The sequence below is a fragment of the Camelina sativa genome, chromosome 12, assembly GCF_000633955.1.
Source record: "Camelina sativa cultivar DH55 chromosome 12, Cs, whole genome shotgun sequence".
NCBI classification, from domain to species: Eukaryota; Viridiplantae; Streptophyta; class Magnoliopsida; order Brassicales; family Brassicaceae; genus Camelina; species Camelina sativa.
This window is the reverse complement of record NC_025696.1, coordinates 19,574,250-19,596,427: the sequence shown is the minus strand read 5'-3', so window position 1 is coordinate 19,596,427 and position 22,178 is coordinate 19,574,250. Positions and strand designations below refer to the sequence as shown.

General features: G+C 37.5%; 1 protein-coding gene across 3 annotated transcripts; it reads left to right on the top strand.

Annotated features, from left to right (window-relative positions):
• Positions 5,005-11,131, top strand: LOC104732230. Of its 3 annotated transcripts, none has more exons than XM_019234228.1 (4): positions 5,005-5,171; positions 6,032-7,605; positions 7,685-9,487; positions 9,559-10,050. In XM_019234228.1, exons 2-4 carry the CDS (start codon positions 7,432-7,434, stop codon positions 9,976-9,978), a joined length of 2,397 nt encoding a protein of 798 aa, XP_019089773.1. In that variant the 5' UTR covers positions 5,005-5,171; positions 6,032-7,431; the 3' UTR covers positions 9,979-10,050. The 3 variants fall into 3 exon arrangements, with proteins under 3 accessions (XP_019089773.1, XP_019089772.1, XP_010450071.1); XM_019234227.1 differs by lacking the exon at positions 9,559-10,050 and adding exons at positions 10,076-10,475; positions 10,547-11,131 and having other exon boundaries at positions 5,011-7,605; positions 7,685-9,087; XM_010451769.2 differs by having other exon boundaries at positions 5,011-7,605.

The following is a 22,178-nucleotide window of genomic DNA, read 5'->3' as shown; positions in this document are numbered from 1 at the left end:
ACAAGAACAGCAAGGAATCTCACCAATCTCTTTCTCAAAAGCTCAAGAACTCTTATTTCTCTCTTTTCTCACAAAAACAAGAGAAACGGTGACCAACACTCCTTCCAAATCCTTTATGTCGACCAAACTCATAAATAACTCGGTTTAATGGTTTTCCCTAAACCAAACCGGTCCAAATCGAACGATTAAAATCGAACCGATCGAACCAACAACAACCAGTGTCGATCGACACCTCCTGTGGTGTCGATCGACACCCTCACCAAACTACCAAAAAAATGGTTTGCGGGTGTTACACCTTGTTCCATTTTTCATCTTGAACAGCATCGTGAAAAGACTTAGGTTCAAGACCCGTTGTCACGACTGCAAGAAAAACACGATGCAGAGGGGAGAATAATTCATCAGCTATGTAATGAGTAAGAGGATACTTTGTGGTACCTGGACCCATAGACGAGGACTCGAAAACAATCGGAGCGTGATGAGCGTGAAGGGTATTTTCTGCAACACAAGCAGAGTATGTGACATAACCAGTGAGTCGCGTGGAGGGAAACTTTTCTCTTTTACCCTTTCCAAGGGCTGCGTTCTCATCAATAGAGAGATCAGCAGTGACGACAGTACCAGGTGTATCATCAAGAACAACAACCTCATCATCTGTACTAGTAGCTCCATCATCAACAAGAACCGTACCCGGAGAATCAACACTTGGTGGAGCCGTAAGAACAGGGGACAACTCTGCACTATTATCAGCGGAAGCAACAACGGGCGGATCTTGGTTCACCGGATTTGAGGGATCAAAAACCATTTGACCACTCCCCCTTTCAACAAAATCGGGTTGTAAGCCCCAATCCTCATCAACAAGAGGAGAGTTAACCGACAGGGACAAGGACTTGTTGTGGAAAGGAAATTCATTTTCGAGAAACACCACATCGCGAGAAATGGAGAACTCATTTGTTTCCAAATCATATACACGCCAGCCTTTCTTGCCGAAAGGGTAACCAACATATATACAACGACGACTACGGGATCCAAACTTATCCTTATCCCGAGCCCGCAAATGCGTATAACAAAAAGAACTAAACACCCGCAGCTGTTCATAATCCAGTTTTACACCAGTCAAAATTTCATAAGGAGATCGACCCTTATGAATCTTTGAAGGAGTGCGATTAATCACGTATGCTGCAGTAAGAACCGCTTCTCCCCAAAACAAAACCGGTAGACCCGCTTGAAACAGCAAGGACCGAGCTACAGTGAGAATGTGTCGGTGTTTACGTTCCACCCGACCATTCTGATGGGAAGCTCCGGTATCGATAATCACATCACCAGGAATCTTAGGGTTGGTATTCATCTTTTCGGTAGCCAACAGAGAGATAGCCTTCCACTGCTCGGGAATAAATTCAGAGAAAGCCATGACGTTAGGTACCGTAGCGTGGGCAGTAGTAACTTGTCCACGTCCTCTACCGCCACCTCTTCCTCCACTCGAATCACGACCCCGACCCATAGAACCTCCTCGTCCATTCGGTCGAGTATTATGTTCCGTAAACCACTCGGGATAACCGATCAGCTGCCAACAGAACGCCTTCTCATGACCAGACCGGCCACAATTAGAGCAAAGCAAACTTTGGTCTCTACTTCGATCGCCTCCAAATGAAACAGAATTCTCTCCACGTTGATCACCGGACATCAGCCCAACAATGGTCGAATCTCTTCTAGCAACAAAACCAACAACATCTTGTGAATGCTCTCGTGTCTTAACAGAAGTGAGCCGTTGTTCCTCACGAATCACACGTGAGTAAGCCTGCTCCAAATCTGGAGAAGGTTCGGCATCAACAATGGACGTGATCACGTTGGCAAATCTGGATTCATCAAGACCCATAACAAACTGATTCACCTTTTCTTCTTCACGCTCCGTGGCAATAGTCTTACAAACTCCACAAGTACAACCACCACAAGAACACGCAGGGAGTGGTTTGTATGTATACAACTCATCCCACAAACCAGTAATTCTCCCGTAATAATCAATCACGGACTGACCATCTTGGCGACACAAGGCAATTTGAGATCAGAGATGATTAACACAAACCTTATTTCCAATGGAAAACCTCTTCCTCAAATTTTCCCAAAGCTCATGTGCATTAGTGAGAAACGAAACAGTTGAACGTACGCGTGGTGCAATCGAGGTTCGCAACCACCCAATGACCATGGAGTTCACCGAAGTCCATGACTCCAACTCGGAGCTACCAACACTTGGTCTTGTCAATGTACCATCAATAAAACCCATCTTCTTCTTAGCCCGAAGTGCGTTGATCATCTCTGCAGCCCACTCATTGTAATTTTCTCCGGTCAAGGTAACTGCAGTGATCATCGCCCCTGGATTGTCATTAGACGAAGTGGTATATGCCGCCATCACCGTATTATCTCCACCAGACGAGCCAATGGCGAGAACACCAGATGTGGAGAACGATTGTGTCCCTTCTGTAGCCATAGCACTCAAAAACCAGAAACAGAGAAAGTAGAAAACAACCGATTCAACCGAATCAAAAGGTCTGTTTAAGAGATTAGAAACAAGAAAGCAAGATCAACCGATCTAAAGAAAATATTTCAGGATTTGCTCTGATACCATGTAGAACAAAAAGAATAAAGTGAATATTTTCGTGTATCTTCATTGACGGCATTACATGGGTTTATATACAAAACCCAACAATTCGTAAAACCCTATACAAAGACTTGGCGAGCAAGCTATCGACATAAACCGTAACCAAAGCCCAATACGGCCCAATATTTATGGTGCCTATTTTCAAACAAAAAAAATTTAGAGGACCAACATCAAGTGAATTTCCTAAAACTAAAACCTAATTTTACAATAACAAAAAGTTTACAGTGCCTATTTTCAAACTAAAAAAATTTAGAAAACCAACATCAATATATCTTAGATATATGTGAAGGGCCGAGCCTCCCCAACCCCACTCGACCATTCTGATGGGAAGCTCCGGTATCGGTAATCACATCACCAGGAATCTTAGGGTTGGTATTCATCTTTTCGGTAGCCAACAGAGAGATAGCCTTCCACTGCTCGGGAGTAAAATCAGAGAAAGCCGTGATGTTAGGTACCGTAGCGTGGGCAGTAGTAACTTGTCCACGTCCTCTACCGCCACCTCTTCCTCCACTCGAACCACGACGCCGACCCATAGAACCTCCTCGTCCATTCGGTCGAGTATTACGTTCCGTAAACCACTCGGGATAACCGATCAGCTGCCAACAGAACGCCTTCTCATGACCAGACCGGCCACAATTAGAGCAAAGCAAACTTCGGTCTCTACTTCGATCGCCTCCAAATGAAACAGAGTTCTCTCCACGTTGATCAATGGACATCAGCCAACAATGGTCGAATCTCTTCTAGTAACAAAACCAACAGCATCTTGTGAATGCTCTCGTGTCTTAACAGAAGTGAGCCGTTGTTCCTCACGAATCACACGTGAGTAAGCCTGCTCCAAATCCGGAGAAGGTTTGGCATCAACAATGGACGTGATCACGTTGGCAAATCTGGATTCATCAAGACCCATAACAAACTGATTCACCTTTTCTTCTTCACGCTCCGTGGCAATAGTCTTATAAACTCCACAGATATATGTGAAGGGCCTAATGTGAATATAAATTTTGCACCATTAACCTGTGAAAAAACTGCATTCGTTGGAAGTCAAACCTTAGGCCTAATGTGAATATATTAATAATCATTTAATCAACCACTGTACTAAAGAGATTTTCACACTTAATATATTATTTTATTAACTATAAATATATGACATTTTGTGAAGTATAAAACTTTAAGTAAACATTTTGCTATAGCTGGTTTTTCTTAACTATGTAACAGAACAAAAAATACAAAACTTCACCCGCTGTTTATAATGAAGTCGTCAAATGATTCATACTTCATAGGTTTTCTCGAACAAACAAAAAAGGGAGATATGTAATGTGATCACTAAGATATTGCATAATCAACATATTATTTAGTTGCAGATAACTATTAGTTGACCAAATCATCTATGGATACTTTATAAGAACATGCATCGTCATGAATTTTTTTTTTTTTTTAATGCATGCATCGTCATGTATTCGCAGACTGAAATCAACGTCAGTCACAATATAGTGACCCGCATCAAGGGGTATGGATCCAAATAAAAATTTCGACTAAAAGACTGGGGAAGAACAAAGAAAGATGGAGAAGGAAAAATATTAGAGAATGACCGAGAGATTTAAGGAGAAAAATCGTTAAGTCGCGGAACGGCCGATGGCCAGTGATCGGACGTGTACCATTGGACCAACGGGGAAATGATCAATGGTCAAGGAGAATTCTTTGAAGGGAAGTCTTAAAAAAACTAAAAAGAAGAGGTGTGGTCAAGTTTTTCTTTCTTTTTTTTTTTTTTTTTAGAGGTGTGGTCAAGTTAGAAACAAGAAAAGTCGGAGTATGGACGATAGAAATGTAATGGCCATGTACCAGCTGACCGGCCAGTGTACCAAGGGGCCATTGATGGGGTGATCCGTGGTACGTACCAAACATGTTTTGGGGCGTAAGAACTTGATGAACAGGGAACCGTTCTCTGCAGACGTGAGGATTTTTCACCACGGACGAGAGGATTGTTCACCGCGAACCAATGTACCGAGGGACTATCAAAGGGAACCTGCAGTACGAGAGGGACGTACCAGGGGGCCGAGCCAAGTACATCATGCGGGCAGAAACCGGGAAGGAGCACCCGCACTGCCATGTGTCCCACTCAAAGCAGGCCAAAATAAAAAATGCATAGGAAAGGGCCAAGAGTTCTTAGTGCGTTCGCGTTTGGCACACGTGCGCGAGTGGGCGTCACGCATGCGTGATTGGTCTGCCAACCAACACATGTCGCTGCATGCTCCACTCAAATGACAAGTGTTGGAGTTGGACAAACAAGTGTCCTATGCGAAGGAGAGAGCCATGTGCCTATAAATATCACCCTTGGGGGCTTCATTTGCGATTTTAACACAAAGAGAACACTCCCAGAAACTTTCTCTAAATATCTCTTGTTCGTTCAAAGAGAGGAAGAAGAGGAGAGTTTGCTGGAGCTAGAGGCTAAGGAAGAGAGAGGAGTGTTGTCAGATCCGCGGTGTGGTGAAGCCAGATCAATCAATCTTCTTCTTAAATCACTGTGAGTTGTAGTTGATTGTGGATGGTGCATGAGCTTAAAAGCTCTTGCATCAATCCTTGTTTGTTTGCTTGTTGCATGTACTTTTTGATAGAATGCATGTAGACTAGCTAAGTTTTTAAGTAGACTTGCATACATTTCTTGAAAGATTGCATGAAATCTTGGGGAGTTTGAATTGGTGTTGCATGGATGAAAAACCGGTTGCATGCATAAATTTGAGGAGATGAGTTCAATTTATTTGGTGTAAGTGACTGCAAGAATTTACTTGCATAAATTTCGGTTTAAAGGGAGTGCATGCATAAAGAATCGGTTGCATGCATAGTGACGAGGAGTTGGATTATGTTTACTTGATGAATTTTAAGATGCAATATGAGTCTTGCATAAATTCGGATGTGTGGTGGCATGCATGATAAATCAGCTTGATAAACATGCATAATTTGAGAAGTTTAAGCCAGGTTTACTTGATGAAAGATCAGTTTACTTGGTGGGTTGATTGCAAGAATTTTCTTGCATATTTTTCGGTTAAAAAAGAGATCGCATGCATGAGGAGATTGGTGGGGAAAAGTGATTTAAGGTTACTTGATGAGAAATTTCACGTGTTGGTTGAGTGGCACTATTTTGTGCATAAAAAGAGGGCATGCATGTGTAAAAATCTTAAGTTGCTTGATTTTTATTCTTACTTCTTAATGGTTGTTGTGGAATTTATTGCTTGATTTTTCTTGCAAAATCATTGTTCGATTATCTTGCTTGAAATTATTTGGGTAGAGTAGAAGTACTTAATTCTTTGTGTTGTTTAACTTAGAATTATGGTACTTGTTCTAGCTAATTCGTGAATATAAGCTTCTGTTCATCGTTTGGACTAGTGGTCGATCTTCTGTCCCCGAAGTGAGTTGTGGAACTCCAGTGAGTTAATCCTAAGTGATCTCACAACATGGACATTTTGGTGCATAGCTAGCTACTAGCCCGAACTGCTGCATGATGATGCAGCCAAGTGAATCCGGTTGGTTACCTCGGTCGTATCAATGCGAAAGGTGTGATGGGTGGATCTGGTTGGTTACCTTTGTGGTTTCAACATGCAAGGTGTGATGGGACGGGACAGATTATCAAAGGGCCCTAGGGAGTAAGGAGTCTAGATTAAGTCGAGTTATCTTGATTTAAGTCTAGTCTTCTTTGCTTGACGTTGTGGATGGTGGATGTGGCAAGTTTGCCTAAGATGGTTAAAATGTCTAGATTGGTCAAGTTCCTTGATTGTGTTAAGCATTCATTGTTTTTTGCCTGCTTGACTTTACGCTTCCGCATTGCGTGTTTGTTTACTTGATGTTGCCCGGTAATTGGGTGGGAAATGGCATGTTAGAGGGTACCCAGCTAAGAAACCAGTTAGGGTGTTTTCATTCTGTTTGAAAAACCTTTGCCTTCTAATATGTTTTTTTCGAAATGGATCCTACTATTTTTACTTTGGTATTTTGTTTTAAATGTAACAATGTACCTAAAGTAAATAAAAAGGATTTTTGAAGTATTCGGATAAGTGACATGGTATGTGGCCTAGTTCGGGCCAACACAACGCCGCGTACGTACCAAAGGTTGAAAAGCCTAAGTGACATTCACAGCGGGAAGGCATCACCGGTGAACTGGCTGAGGGACCTGATCCATTGGTGGAATCTCGGCCGGATCGCGGACGGTCGCCTTCAGCGTAGCGTTCCTGGGTCGATCCATGGTTTGTCTGGTCATAGGACGGTTCGGGAGCGTTACACACGATGCTTGCAATTTGATCCCAAACAAAATAAGTTACTTCGATCGTTGATTAATGAAATTTCATTCAAAGGTGATCTTACATTTTGTTACGTATAGTATACTAATAACCAATTATCTCAGAAAAGAAAATGAATAGACCGATATGATTAGGATTCTGTTATCGGAATATCCAGCTCAACCATCCCAAAGTAATGATCTGATCGATCTTAAAACGTTCAATGTTTTTTGTCAACAAAACTCCCAATGATTGGTTAGTAGTTAGTACATATTTATACAATAATTACACGAGATTGAGAAATGTTATTATGTGATTCAATAACTAATTAATCAATGACATGAGACATAAAAATGGTGCATTGTCTTCCAAAAGTCAATGAATCAGACTCAACGACGTGGATGGTGAAACAACACACATGAGGACTAACCTAATTAATTTGTTTTATATAAATCAAATTATCTACGTAAAACCAAACTAGAACACATAACTGTTTGTCTGTTGTTTGTCTCTCAAATGGTTGACCGTAATACCGATGTGGTCGTACAACTCGGTTCTTCTGGCACAAGTATTTTCCGACCAGACGAAACTTCGACTTCAGAACCTCAGAGACCGACGACACAGTTCCCAGTTCCTGCGCCGGAGAAAAAACTAACCCTTTTTGCCTTACGACTTGGAGTTCTTGAGAAGGTTTTTGAGATTTCAACATTCTTATTTCATTATTTAAAAGTCATTTATTTTTGAGTTTTGAATGTGTTCTTAACCGCAGATTGCTTCACGGTTAGGATCTTTAGGATTCGTTTGGGCAACAGTTGTTCTTCTTGGTGGATTTGCTGGAAGCTTAGAGACAACAGATTTCTGGTTTGTTACTGTGATTCTTGTAGTCGAAGGAGCTCGGCTTTTCAGTAGAAGCCATGAGCTTGAACTGCAGCATCAGTCCAAATACACAATCTCTGGAATCAACATCTTCCGGTTCCTTGTCAAACAAGTTATCCAAATATGCCACCAGGCAGCTCACATTGCTGATGAGAACGACAATAGATCCTCGGTGCAGGAACCGAGAACAGAAGAAAGGCATCCGGGGAAGACCGCGCGGACAAGGACATGGAAAAGCTCAGATGTTCCTATGTTGCCTTACACAGGATGGGTCTTTGTTTCAAGAAACGTGAGCAGAGTCTTTTATTGGCTCCAGATTGGCTCTGCTTTCGCCAGCATTGCTATCTCCATGATCAAACTCATCAAGCAAGACTACGGAGACAATGACTTGAAACCCAAAAGCACCAATCTCCACTCTGCTTTGACTCTCTTCTACTCTCTAGCCCTAGCCGAGGCTGTTCTCTTTCTTGTTGAGAAAGCTTACTGGGAATATATGATTAGCGTTATCAAGATTCTTGAGAAAGTGAATAAAGAATGCGGTCTTGAGAACTTTGGCACGGGCTCGGTGAGAAGATTCTTCTATGATGCCTACTCTAGATGCCTCAATGGGAGCATCTTCGACGGATTGAAGATGGACATGGTGATCTTTGCCATGGAGCTCTTGCTAACAAATTCTCCTGATGAGCAGCTCACTGGAGTTCAGATTCTTTGTAGATTCTCAACCCACATAGACTACTCGGTTGATACTCTACAGAAGATTGGCACAAATCTTGAAATCATAGAGAGGTTAGTGGAGATGTTGAATTGGAGAAACAAGAATCAAGAAGATGTGAGAAAGTCAGCTGCAGAGATTCTCTCAAAATTAGCTAGTAAGAAGCAGAACTCTCTGAGAGTGGCAGGGTTACCGGGAGCCATTGAGTCGATATCTTCTCTTTTAGAGAGCACAAGAGATTCAGGTCAAGCCACCGATGAGATTGGTGAAAAGAGTATCAATCAATTAAACCTATGGACGTTGAACAATCTTGGACTACTGATTCTGAAAAGGCTAGCTCGAGATCATGACAACTGTGGGAAGATTGGGAAAACAAAAGGGTTACTTTCAAAGGTCATTGACTTCACGTACGCTGAGAAGAGGTTGTTGGAAGATTCAAGTGTTCCGGTTGCGGAGCCTTATAAGATCTTGGCTGTGAAACGGTCTTTGAAGCTGTTAAAGAAGCTGGTGAGCACGACAGGTGCAACAGGGAAGAACTTGAGGATGATTATCTCTGGGATTGTCTTCACAGTGAGCAACATTAGGGAAACATTACAACATGGAAAGAGTAAACCTCATTTGCAGAAGCTTGGTGCAGAGATCTTGACTTTCCTTGCGTTTGACGAAGGTGCAACCGAGAAGATTGGGGGAACGGGAGGGGTTTTAAAGGGACTTCTCCGCATATTCTTGAACAATGAGATTCCAGAGGATAAAATTGGTGTGAGAGTCTCTGCTGGTGAGTCTATAGCTATGCTAGCTCAAGGAAGTAAAAGCAACTGCCAACGTATCTTGAGATCAGATGTTCTTCAAGAACTCGTTGAGGCGTTGAACAACCCGTTGATTCGGTTGAATGCAGCGAGAATCTTGAGGAATCTCTGTGCATATACAGCTCCTGATCAGTTCAATGAACAGCTGAAGCAAGTTATTAAATCTGCAGCAACAACAGTGAGTGCTCATGGTCTTGAATTAGAATATTCATGAATCATCATCATCACTAATGTTATCTTATCTTGCAGGTTCTTATGGCAATCAAGTCTGAAGAGAGAAAACCTCAAGAAGTTATGGTGGGATTAGCACCGCATGTTCTCAAGTTGATGAGTCTTGAAGAATTGAGATGGATGTTCAAGAAAGCGAGAGTGGGTGAGGAAGAACTAGCAGAGGCATTAGTCAATATTCTCAAGAGATATGAACAGCCAGTTCCAAAGGTTCCAAGAATAAGGAGATTTGCAATAGAGCTAACCATTGCGATGATGAAAGCTAATCCTGAGACGGTCAAGACTTTCCAAAACCTGGGGATGAAGAATGAATTAGAAACTGTTTTTGAGACCGCGGCTGAACTTGAGAACTTTGATATATTCTCTGGCACGGTTGGGTTGGCACGCCATGGCTCAACGATCAATGAACTCACTGATGAAGCAATGATGTTGTTGAGTTAGACTAAAAAATAGGCAACAAATTTAAAGACATTGATGTTGTCTCAAACCCGAATTGTTGTCTTTGCTCATCATAGGGCANCACAGTGAGCAACATTAGGGAAACATTACAACATGGAAAGAGTAAACCTCATTTGCAGAAGCTTGGTGCAGAGATCTTGACTTTCCTTGCGTTTGACGAAGGTGCAACCGAGAAGATTGGGGGAACGGGAGGGGTTTTAAAGGGACTTCTCCGCATATTCTTGAACAATGAGATTCCAGAGGATAAAATTGGTGTGAGAGTCTCTGCTGGTGAGTCTATAGCTATGCTAGCTCAAGGAAGTAAAAGCAACTGCCAACGTATCTTGAGATCAGATGTTCTTCAAGAACTCGTTGAGGCGTTGAACAACCCGTTGATTCGGTTGAATGCAGCGAGAATCTTGAGGAATCTCTGTGCATATACAGCTCCTGATCAGTTCAATGAACAGCTGAAGCAAGTTATTAAATCTGCAGCAACAACAGTGAGTGCTCATGGTCTTGAATTAGAATATTCATGAATCATCATCATCACTAATGTTATCTTATCTTGCAGGTTCTTATGGCAATCAAGTCTGAAGAGAGAAAACCTCAAGAAGTTATGGTGGGATTAGCACCGCATGTTCTCAAGTTGATGAGTCTTGAAGAATTGAGATGGATGTTCAAGAAAGCGAGAGTGGGTGAGGAAGAACTAGCAGAGGCATTAGTCAATATTCTCAAGAGATATGAACAGCCAGTTCCAAAGGTTCCAAGAATAAGGAGATTTGCAATAGAGCTAACCATTGCGATGATGAAAGCTAATCCTGAGACGGTCAAGACTTTCCAAAACCTGGGGATGAAGAATGAATTAGAAACTGTTTTTGAGACCGCGGCTGAACTTGAGAACTTTGATATATTCTCTGGCACGGTTGGGTTGGCACGCCATGGCTCAACGATCAATGAACTCACTGATGAAGCAATGATGTTGTTGAGTTAGACTAAAAAATAGGCAACAAATTTAAAGACATTGATGTTGTCTCAAACCCGAATTGTTGTCTTTGCTCATCATAGGGCATCTTTAACAAATTGTCAAATGGTCTATATACTATAATGTTTTGAGATCAAATGTTCAATAAACTGCGTGATGATTATGATTTTGATTTATGGTAAGTAGTTATTATTGAATTTGTTTGAAATATATATATACATTTTTTAAGTATATTTTGAGTTCTACCCTTTTAATTTTGCTTTATTTAAAATTTTAGTCTCTACAAAATTGCATTAAAAGCAATAAGTAAAATATGGTAAATTGACAATATGATAAATTGACAAAATTGATTTTTTTATAGAAACTAATTAATTCTATCTAAATAAACAAATTTGTTTTCTATATATGTGTCCCAAAATTTAAATTAAAATAAAAAAATCAATCATCAAACTGTATACATTGAAAAATAAACAATCAATTAAATTAAATAATTACATATTAATTAAACAAAACAATAATATTATTATTTTAGATAAATACAAAATATTATTCTGATTAATTATATACTAGTACTACTAACCCTCTGTATACCGCGGCCTGAAATTTGTTTTTAAAGAAAATCTGTAATAATAAATTTTATAAATAAATTATTTATACTGGTTTGTGATTGAAAATGTTGGTTTATAATCTGGGCAATTTTTTGTATTTTTAAAATGTTTATCGAAAGTCTGATATCAATAAAACAATAAAGCTATAATAATGATATTTTGTTATTATGGGGATATTTTATGAGATTTTGTTAAGGGAATATTTTTTTGGTTTAGAATATTTGGTTAGTGTATCCTACTATAATCGCTTGTTATCCATGTAACAGCGATTTTGAGGAGTTAGAATTCACCAGATAATATCTTGATTATGAAGCAGTAATTAATAATTAATAATAATTATTATTTTTTATACCCTCAACAATTTTACTTGTTATTTAATAATTTCTAATGGCAATTGAATGTAATTTTTTACACTTTTCAAGATTACTTTTAATTTTGTACTTCTCAGTTAATATAGTAGGATTATACAAACAGTTATATTTCATAATTTTAGTGTCTTATCCTCATAAATAATAATACTTTAAGAATAATTGTATCACCGTTTATATATAAAAAATACTAAAATTTTAAAATAAATAATTTTATAACTAAATACCGTTAAAATCAAATATCATTATAAATAAAATTAAATAATTGTCCCGTGGTGTACCACGGGTTAAATCCTAGTGTGTTTTACAAAAGAAAATTTTGTAAAAACGGTAACTTCAACCACAATTTTTAATTTTACAAAAGAATTTTTTTTCAATTCAAAAAAATCAAAAAATGTATTTTACAATAACATATGGAAGGTTTCTATTTAAAAGATTAGATATTTAAAAATATAAGATTTCATCGTAATCTACATCACAATTAGCTAAAATATTGAATGAAATTGTATACATACTCGCATAATATGGTAGAAATTAAATATATAGAACTGTGAGTTTAAAAACACAACTATCAAATTAAAAATTAGACTAAAAATAATATGATAGAAATTATACTTATAATTTGTATTTATTATAAGTATAAAATATTGTATGAAAAATTATTACAAGGAGTAACAAGCATCATAACAATTATTGATATCTATATTACTCATAAACAAATATTATGACGAAGTTATCTAAGAGAAATAATCAAATGAACGATTATAATAAGTAAATGCAATTTTCTGATAAAATAATTTTAAACATAAGATAAATTTCATCTTGAGTGAAAATTGATTTAACCAATGATTATAATAAAAATACACAACTTCTAAAAATAAAAATTGAAATAGTTAAATCTTAAAAAACACATATTTTACGAAAAATTACGATAAATAAACGCAATTATAAGTTACGATAAAACACACAATTGATATTTTCTGCAGATTTTTTGAATATTTGAATAAAATTCCATGAAATATATGATGTTCATATATTTCACCATGTTTTACCTTAGTATATTCACATCTTTTGCATGATTTATTAGCACATTTAGCCATTATTGAGTAGCTTTAGGAATGTTTATGCATTAGAGTAGAATTGCATTGCATTTGCATAGTTTCTTGCATAAACAGGTGAATTTGGATCCTAAGGAGCATGGAAGGATGTTGAGAAATATTTGAGCTATCAAAGTGAAGAAGATCAAGGAGTTAGAGCAGAAGAAACCAAGTTCGGAAGTCCACTCGACCGCCCACTCGACCAGACACTCGACCGTGTGTAGAGAAGGACTCGATCGGCTGGAAGAAGCAAAAGAAGAGGCCACTCAACCAAGCACTCGACCGAGCACCTGGTCGAGTTGACCGTCGACCCTCCATTTTGTCTTCTAGCTACTTTTAGGGCTTCCCCTCTCTCCGATATAAAGATTTGTACCCTGCAACCACAAAGAGAGCCACCTTTTAGAGAAAAATCTTATAAACCTAGTATTTACCCTTTTGGGAATTTTTTACTTTTTGCATTTCTTTGTTTAGATTCTCTAGCCACTTTTGTACAATCTCAATAAATCTTTGATACTTGTTTATTCTATCTCTCTAAGTATTAAGAATTTGAGTTTGATTTCTTCTTTAATATTATAGATCTTGATCTCATCTTTCTAATCATGCAACTTTCATTGATTTCTGGGTTTATGATTTTGTTCATCATGTTTAGTGATTGCGAGTAGTGGTTTAGGATCTTAAGGATGGATTAGGATGGATAAGGGTTATGGTTGTTTAGATTGGTCAAGATTGATTGCTTAATATCTCTTCTCGGTTAGATACACTCTATGCTATTATTATACTGAGAGGGTAAGGGTAGATCTTAAGCTTCTTAGCATCACACCAATGTCTAAGTTGTTAGATAAGGCTAATACTAGAGATTATCATGAAATATGCTAAGAGATTAGATGTTTACTATGATTTTTGACATTGATGATCTGGTTGTTTAATGTCTGCTTTGATATGTAATAACTAGTGAGAACTAGCCCTGAGACCAATTATCCGATATCCGGTATCCGATCCGGAATCCGGTCTTATCCGCTCCGAAAAACCGGATATCCGGTAGGACGGGTCCGGAGCCGGAGACTAAAAGCTGATATCCGCCTTAATCGGATACGTATCCGGATACTAAGTATTTAACAAGCCGGATATCCGAATCCGGTTAAGAATCCGGTTTCTTATAAGAATTGGCCATTTGAATGGGTGGAGGTAGGATATATAGGAGGTATCTGGGGGAATTAGTTTTTAAACTGCCGATGTGGGATGTGGAATGTGAGATTGGGGGAAGTGAGACGTGGGTCATGGAACGTGGGCCTCAAAACATATGTTATACACATTTCTTAGGGTTTGAATGGTAACTGCCGTCAGGGTGGCCAAATCCGTCTGCGGTCTGGACCACTCTATTTTTGGGGCGGTCTACAGACCGCTGCGGACCAACTCTATTTGTATGCAAAAGCGGTCCGCAGTTGGTCCGCAGCGGTCTTATCTCTGCTTTATTTGGACTGTACCACTGTAGACTATATTTGCTGAATGGTAAATAAAAAGCGGTCCAGTCCGCAGATGGATTTGTCCGCCCCAACCACTGCAACCATTCACACTCTTATTCTAACTAGCTTGTCCCACATCGGACAAATGAAAGAAAAGTAGTCAACTTCTCTTCTATAAATACCACTAACACATACTTATTAAGCAGGTTTCACGGGCTTTTTCGACTGTTGAAGGCCCATACAACTTTGCAACCGGATACGGATATCCGCAAGTATCCGAGATTATAGTCGGATATCCGTCAGTTGAAAATCCGCTACTAGCGGAGCCGGATCCGGATAAGAAAATTAGATCTCCGGCGGATCCGGATCCGGATTCGGATATACCCAAAAAACCCGAATATCCGGATCCGTCTCATTGCTAGTGAGAACTAGGTCTAAGAAGTATCTTGGCTTGATTGTTATTTTCATGAGAATGGATTAACATGTATTAGTATATCATTTTCTAGAGATAGCTCATTGTTGATTGAGGTTTGTTGACCGATTTAGATAACCATAGCTTGAGTCCAGCCCATGAATCCATCCTTAGGACCTTTTCTTTGTTTATTGATTTCCCTGTTTGAGTATTGTTAATTGCTTGTTGTCTGCTCTGTTTTCATTATTTGCTCTATTTCTGTTCTTTGTTTGTCCACTCAACCACTCACTCGATCGAGCATCCGATCGAGTGCTTGCTCGAGCTCATCCCAGAGTTCTTGTTTATGTTCTGCATCTTACCTGTTTTATGTCCTGCAACTTTTTGTTCCATTCTAGTTTCATTCCTGTTGCATCCATTTCATTTCTGTTTGTTCTTGTTTCATTACTTATCTTGCATTAGTATAGTTCATGTTCCTATTTAGTATCATTACTGCTTTGTTTTACTGTTTACTTTGCATTTAGTATCCTGTCTTTGTAGCTTTACATTCTGTATTTCATAATCATCATTAGGTTGTTAGTAAAAATCATTCATCATATTTGGCTTGACTTAGATAAGTATTCACATCCTGATTGCTTGCATCACACTCATTATGGTTTGACATCCTTTATGCAACAACATCATAAGAGTAATTGAAACACCTTGCATTCATCTGTTCATCATTCATCATCATCCATCACCATACAAAATATAAAGTTTCAATATATATGTTTCATTTTATACATTTTGTAAGAAATATATAATTTGATGTCGTAAATTACATTTATAACAAACAAATAAACAATTACAAGATCTCATAAAACCAAATTTGTGTTGATTAATTAGTTGACTAAAAAAGTTTCCTCCTTTTATATTGACGTGAAATGAATCCGAATCATTGTTTTCTTCTAACAGATGAAATTTTATCTGAAAAAAATACCATTTAAAACGATTCATTTCACGTTTACTACAATTAAACCGTCCAACACAAATGAAAAATATACAAGATAGCCATATAGCTTGAGGATATCTTTTCAGATCTGGACTTTGTAGTAATATTAATGCAGCTTCCAAATTCCGATATATGCAACTCATATAAACAGCTTTTAAATAGAAAGCATCTTTATTACCATATTGAAAAGTCAAATCCAAAAAATCACTATATGATCCATCTAACTCTTGGAAAAACACTCTAGGTATTTTCATTTAATTTTTATATTTAAAATTAATGAAAAGTTGTATATTAGATTCATCATTTCCAAAAATATTTTGTTAAATCAAGAATTAGAGGAATTTATTGACTTTTAAAAGAATGAATGCTAGAAAATAATTCAGAAAGATGTATAACCGTTGAGATAGAAATTTTAGTTGATTTTATGTTGGCAAAAAAATGAAAACAGTCAAACAGATAAATATATAGATTTCAAAAGATATGAATGTTATAATAAACACAACTCTACAGTGAACAGTTGTAACTTTTCATAAATAACCGTTTTGATGATCCATCACAACTTTTCGGAAAATATCCAAAAGGTACGATTGACAAAACACAACTGTTGGTCACATTTATTCGGATTGCTATTATATATACATTATTAATGATGTATATTTAAAATAATATTTATATTTTCATTAACATTAACAGACTAAATTCGCAAACAAAAAAATATCTCTCAAAACTTTTTTTGAAAGAAATAACAATCGCAACTAGAGTGTAAAGAGTTAAAATATTAATACTTAAACTTTTATACAGTGTAATTTTAATAATATTTTAGACTTCTTACAAAGTTTATAATATTAAAATATTTATAATATTTGAACCTTTTGAAAGTTTTGATATTTGTCAGATGTTTAAATTTTAATAATTTTAATATTATAATATTTTGAAAATTTTTAAAAGCTTAGAACTATTAAAATTTTCAAATAATTTAAATTTTTAGAACTTAAAATATAACACTTTATATATAATTTTCAAATTTGGACCCCTGATTTATCAAGACTCCTGCTTAGAAGTTAGAAAAATATTAGTCCTATTTATAATGCTTGTAAACCTTTGTCAAAAAAAATTCTAACCGATCTGGGATATTTTTTTCTCTTTTTTGTTAGAGTAATATTGAGATCTCTATTATTAATCAATATCCTAAGTTTACTGAATACTTTTGTTAAGTTTGGTGTAACAAATATGTTGATTTGATTTAGATTTTATTGTTAAGTTTTTAATGCAAATTTTATACGATGAATCTAAAATAATTACTTAAATAAGTTTCCTAAAGTTCATGACTGAACAATATTTCAAATCTTTTAAGTTTCCTAAAAGTTTAAGTATTAATATTTTAAGTTTCCTAAATTTAATACCATATGTGGAATATTTTCTTGTGGAAGACAGTTAATGTCTTAATGATAATTTTATTTAATATTAATGAGTAGGAATGTTTGTGAGAAATTTATTGCTGTTTCCATTTAGGATTTTTATTTATTGATGTTTTTGTATGGATAACCTGATAGCCCATTTAATTCATCCCAGGTTTATTCTTACCCGAATCCTACAGCTTTAATTTCGGGTTATTTTCTGCAGTTGACCCGATCCGGAATCATTTTTGTATATAGGGATTATGACATTTTGATGTTTAATCGTTTGAGAAACTTGAAACAAAGAGCACTATTTGTGGATGAGTACAGAATTGTCATCTTCAGGGCAAAGACTTTGTCCATGAGCTTAGACATGATGTGGAGTTATCCACTAAGAGACAAGTCTATGATGAAGTTTCAAGTTTTGTTGTTAAAGTGATAAGGATTGAGTTACAGTTCTCAATCTCTTATCATCCTAACAGAGCACGCAGGCTCTATTCCATTCTCACGCAGGAGAAAGCTTTCACAACTATGATCACGCAGGATAAGTCTCTACAATAGACTCTACTAACTCTATTTATACTCTATCCTTCACATGCTTCTCTTTACTCTTAACATGTGCCTCTCACATGTGCTCTCTTATCAATACTCCCCCCTTTCAAAACAGCTTGTCCTCAAGCTGTGAAGTAGCAGTAAAGATAGAAACAAATGAAGACAATCGATGTTGCCATGGTAAAGCTGCTGCACACACATTAATTCTCTGCACCATAGTGTAGTTGCAGGTTCTAAGAATGTCTTCTGCAGTTTCTTCTTTCTCCAGCGATGCCACACTGAAAAGTAGTCTCTCTTGTTAACAGTTTCAGCAGACCATGAGCCATGTTTAACATCACTGCATAGAAACTCAATCAGAAACTTCACTGAATAATAAACTCTTGCTGCAACATCCTGCAACCATGATGAACTGTTTTCAGTATCTGTTGTATTAGAGTGTAGAGTGTGATGGAGGTTTTCCAGTCTTTTAAAACTTGTTTCCTGCATCTTGTGAATCCTGTAATCATGTATACCCTCTCTGTATGTACCCTTGTTCTCAATTCCAAGGAGTTTGTACTTAAACCACCATGCTTTGGGCAACTTGTTATGTTTCAACTGTGACCATACTTGGTTGTCGTTGTGGCATATAGTCGCATACTGAGGCACTGGAAAACATGAAACCTGAGCATTACCAAGTAGCCTCCTTAAAACAGACGCTACTTTTCCCATGACAACACTCCATAACATCTCAATGTCCATCTTTGTCGCAGGTTTTCTGACTTTTACAATCTGAGACCACCAAATAGCAGGCCTATGCTCTATGTCATTCTTGGACACACACACCAACCTTTTCCCTTTATCATGTTCCATCTCTGTTTGATGTGAGCTCACCAAACTGTTTTGGGATCGTAAGTGGAGTGAGTTCACCAAACTGTTATGCTGCAGTTCCCCAATCCAAACTCTTTTGTCTTTGAACTTGAATTTCCAGAATTTGTAACATTTTTGGTCTTGTCTTTCCCGTTCTAAGGCATACTCACAAAAATTGGTCTTCACACATGTTGACTTCTCAACGCATTCAGCCATTTCTGAAAACTTGGAAACATGTAATTGCTCCTCCTCATGTGGAATTAATTCCCTTGACTGAACAAACACGGTCTCAGAAACTGCAGTCATTGTTTTACATAATTTTGATTGTGTAATCGACTCAGTCCTCTCTGTTATCGAAACCAATTCTGATTCACGTATGGATTCTTTTTGTTGAACCAACTTCTTCACTTCAACAGATTCCACCTCCATCTGAACTCCATATGTTGTAAAGTTTGAAGTTACTGATTCTTGTGATTCCATTTGGAGACTAGAATCAATCATTGACAAAGTTAAAGTCGATTCTGATTCACAAATCACGTCTTCATGCTGACATAATGTCTTCACAACAACAGAGTTCTCAATCTGAAGCAATTGCTTCTCTTTAGAGGAGTCCTTCTCCTTATGTGAGCCTCCTTGTTGACTAGATTCTTTTATACTCCACCCTATAGCTCTAGCTGCGGCCAACAATTCTGACAAGTTATGTGGCTTTTGTATACGAACATGCTCCAGTGTTTCATGTGTTAACCCATTGAGAAAAATCCCTTCTAATTGCTGGTCATCCAAGCCTGTCACTTGAGAAGACAAGTCTTCAAACCTCTGTACATAATCAGATATAGTTCCTGTTTGTTTGATACGAAACAGACTTAGACGTGGTCCTCTAATCTTCGATTGACCAAATTGCAGAATCAATCTTGATTTAAACTGACTCCAACTCTCAAACTGCCTCTTATTCACTTCCAAATTGTACCAGCTCAAGGCTTCTCCTTGCAAACTCACTGAAACTAAGACTAATTTCTCAGCATCGTTGTATCCTCCAGTCCTGAAAAATCTCTCAACCGTCGCAATCCAACCATAAGTTCCCACGCCCTCAAACACGGCCATCTCCACATTTTTGAGAAGATTTTCTCTGATCACAGGCCTAATACCTATGGCAAGGTTCCGAGAAAGAATTTCTTACCTGATTGCTTTGATCTTGCAAGATTTCAATCTGTTTCTCTTCTCTAAGATCCTGAATGAGTCTGAATCTTTCATCTTTATCACCAAATCGCAACAACAAAGCTAACTCCATCTTTCCCCAACTGTCAAAATATCCATATACTCTTGTTCGCCATTGAAACCACAAGAGAGCTTCACCTTCCAGAAGACTCTGTGCAAGATTTAGTTTCTCATCTGCCGTGAAATTCTCTCGAACAAAGAACTCCTCCAGCCATGAAATCCATGGTCGTATTTCACCGGCAACACCATTGAAGATAGGAAATCCCTCAAGACACATTGCAATCAAAATCCCTAATTTCACAAAACCTAATTCTTCACTCGCGTTGACCCTCCGATCACAGTTTCACCGCACCAATTGATAAGGATTGAGTTACAGTTCTCAATCTCTTATCATCCTAACAGAGTACGCAGGCTCTATTCCATTCTCACGCAGGAGAAAGCTTTCACAACTATGATCACGCAGGATAAGTCTCTACAATAGATTCTACTAACTCTATTTATACTCTATCCTTCACATGCTTCTCTTTACTCTTAATATGTGCCTCTCACATGTGCTCTCTTATCATAAAGATAATGCAGATTTTGGATCAGAGGTCGTCCATTAGTCATCTGAATTTGTGTTCAAAACAAGCTGTGATTTTTGTCACGCTAATCAATTAGAAGAAGACGTTGAAGATAATTTTGATTTGGAAGAACAGAACGGTGTTGTCGACGATGAAGGAGATGCTGATCTTTAACAACATCAATGATGATGATCTTCTAAGCTTAGAAGAAAATAACTTTGCTGTCAACACAGGAAAAGGAGACGAAGTCGATAATGACAAAGCCACGTTAAATAAGATATACTATCTAAATTATTTTGTTGATGATGACGAGTGTGAGTCACATAGTGATTATAGTCGAGACAAGGAAGTACTCTTTGATTTTGCAGCATAGCAGACTCTCATTGAAAATGTTCTTCCTATGACTGATAATAGTTGTGATGAAGACACCGAAAATATAGATTTCGTCGAGATTAAAAGGGTACGACACACAAACTTTTCACCAATGGAATTGGTTGAAGTCATCGACCTATTTAGCAAGAAGAACGACAATACATATATTGATACGGTAACCAACAAAAAATGATGTATATGTCCTGAGCATCGTCTTCAACAGGGAACCGCCAGATCGTGGTCGCCGCGAGATGTTGTTTGTTCACGACTGGGATTATCTCTATCACAAAATCTATGGCTGTCCGATTAAAAAGATCTTTATTGATAGATATTTTGTGCTCTCTATTGTTCCCGATACAAGTTTTGGAGAAAATAAAAAAATCCAACAAAGGAATAGGTGGTGTTGCGGTGCCTGAAAGCACGAAACTCTTGAAAGTCTTTGTCAATGGGAAATAACAAGAGCTGATTTTCATCTAAGCTGTAAGAGATAAAAGGGTAAAAAAAACCTACATGCGCAATACAAAGGCAGAGATTATGGATTGGTGGAGTTTGAGAAAAGAAAGCCAAAGGCAATTAACATCTTCTCATATTGTGACTTCTACACTGCATATGTAAGTAACATAAGTCACTATGTTATTTTCGTTCCCATTGAAGCTTTGATTACAAAGAGGCGTATGGTGGAAATTTTTGTTCACAATAACACAGTTGTGGTGATATCATCACGTGAGATTTTTGGAGTGCCTTATGTGGACACCAATTTAGTGTGTCTTCTTTTTGACATATAAAATGCACTACAGACGAGAACATGTGAAGGAATAATAATGTTTTCGTTGTTATTTTCTGTGCGGAAGGAATAATAATGTTTTCGTTGTTATTTTCTGTGCGGAAGGAGCATCATGAGGGAGTCTTGTATCTGGGTTTTTCCGTTTTTTATGTGCAAATCGTGTGGGTGCTTGGTTTCCACTTACGACCACCGCCATTTACATTGATTAACATGTTCAAGATTCAAGGGAGCCATGGTTCTTGTGGTGTTTCCTTACTACAAGAACAGTTTATAGATCTATGCAACAAGCTCTATAGTACTCTGTTTTCTTTTATCGATAGTGAAGAAAATCATTATTATGAGGATTCTTATGCAGAAGACAGAGAAATAACTGTAGTTGAAGTGCCTGAGTATTTAAAATCTTTTGTGTTTTTTTCATCATGGTGGATTGCCAGAAGAAGATTACCACGTATTCACATCATCGCCAGTTACTATAAGGAAAAGCTTGTGTATTATTGAGATGACTTTACAATATATATATATATATATATATATATATATATATATATATAATATC

Bases quoted from the DNA above. Each gene is read 5' to 3' on its own strand.
- LOC104732230 (XM_019234227.1), top strand. From the start codon at position 7,432: ATGGTTGACCGTAATACCGATGTGGTCGTACAACTCGGTTCTTCTGGC. The intron at 9,088-10,075 runs GGAAACATTACA...GAGCAACATTAG, and splicing joins TTCACAGTGAGCAACATTAG to GGAAACATTACAACATGGAA. The intron at 10,476-10,546 runs GTGAGTGCTCAT...CTTATCTTGCAG, and splicing joins TTAAATCTGCAGCAACAACA to GTTCTTATGGCAATCAAGTC.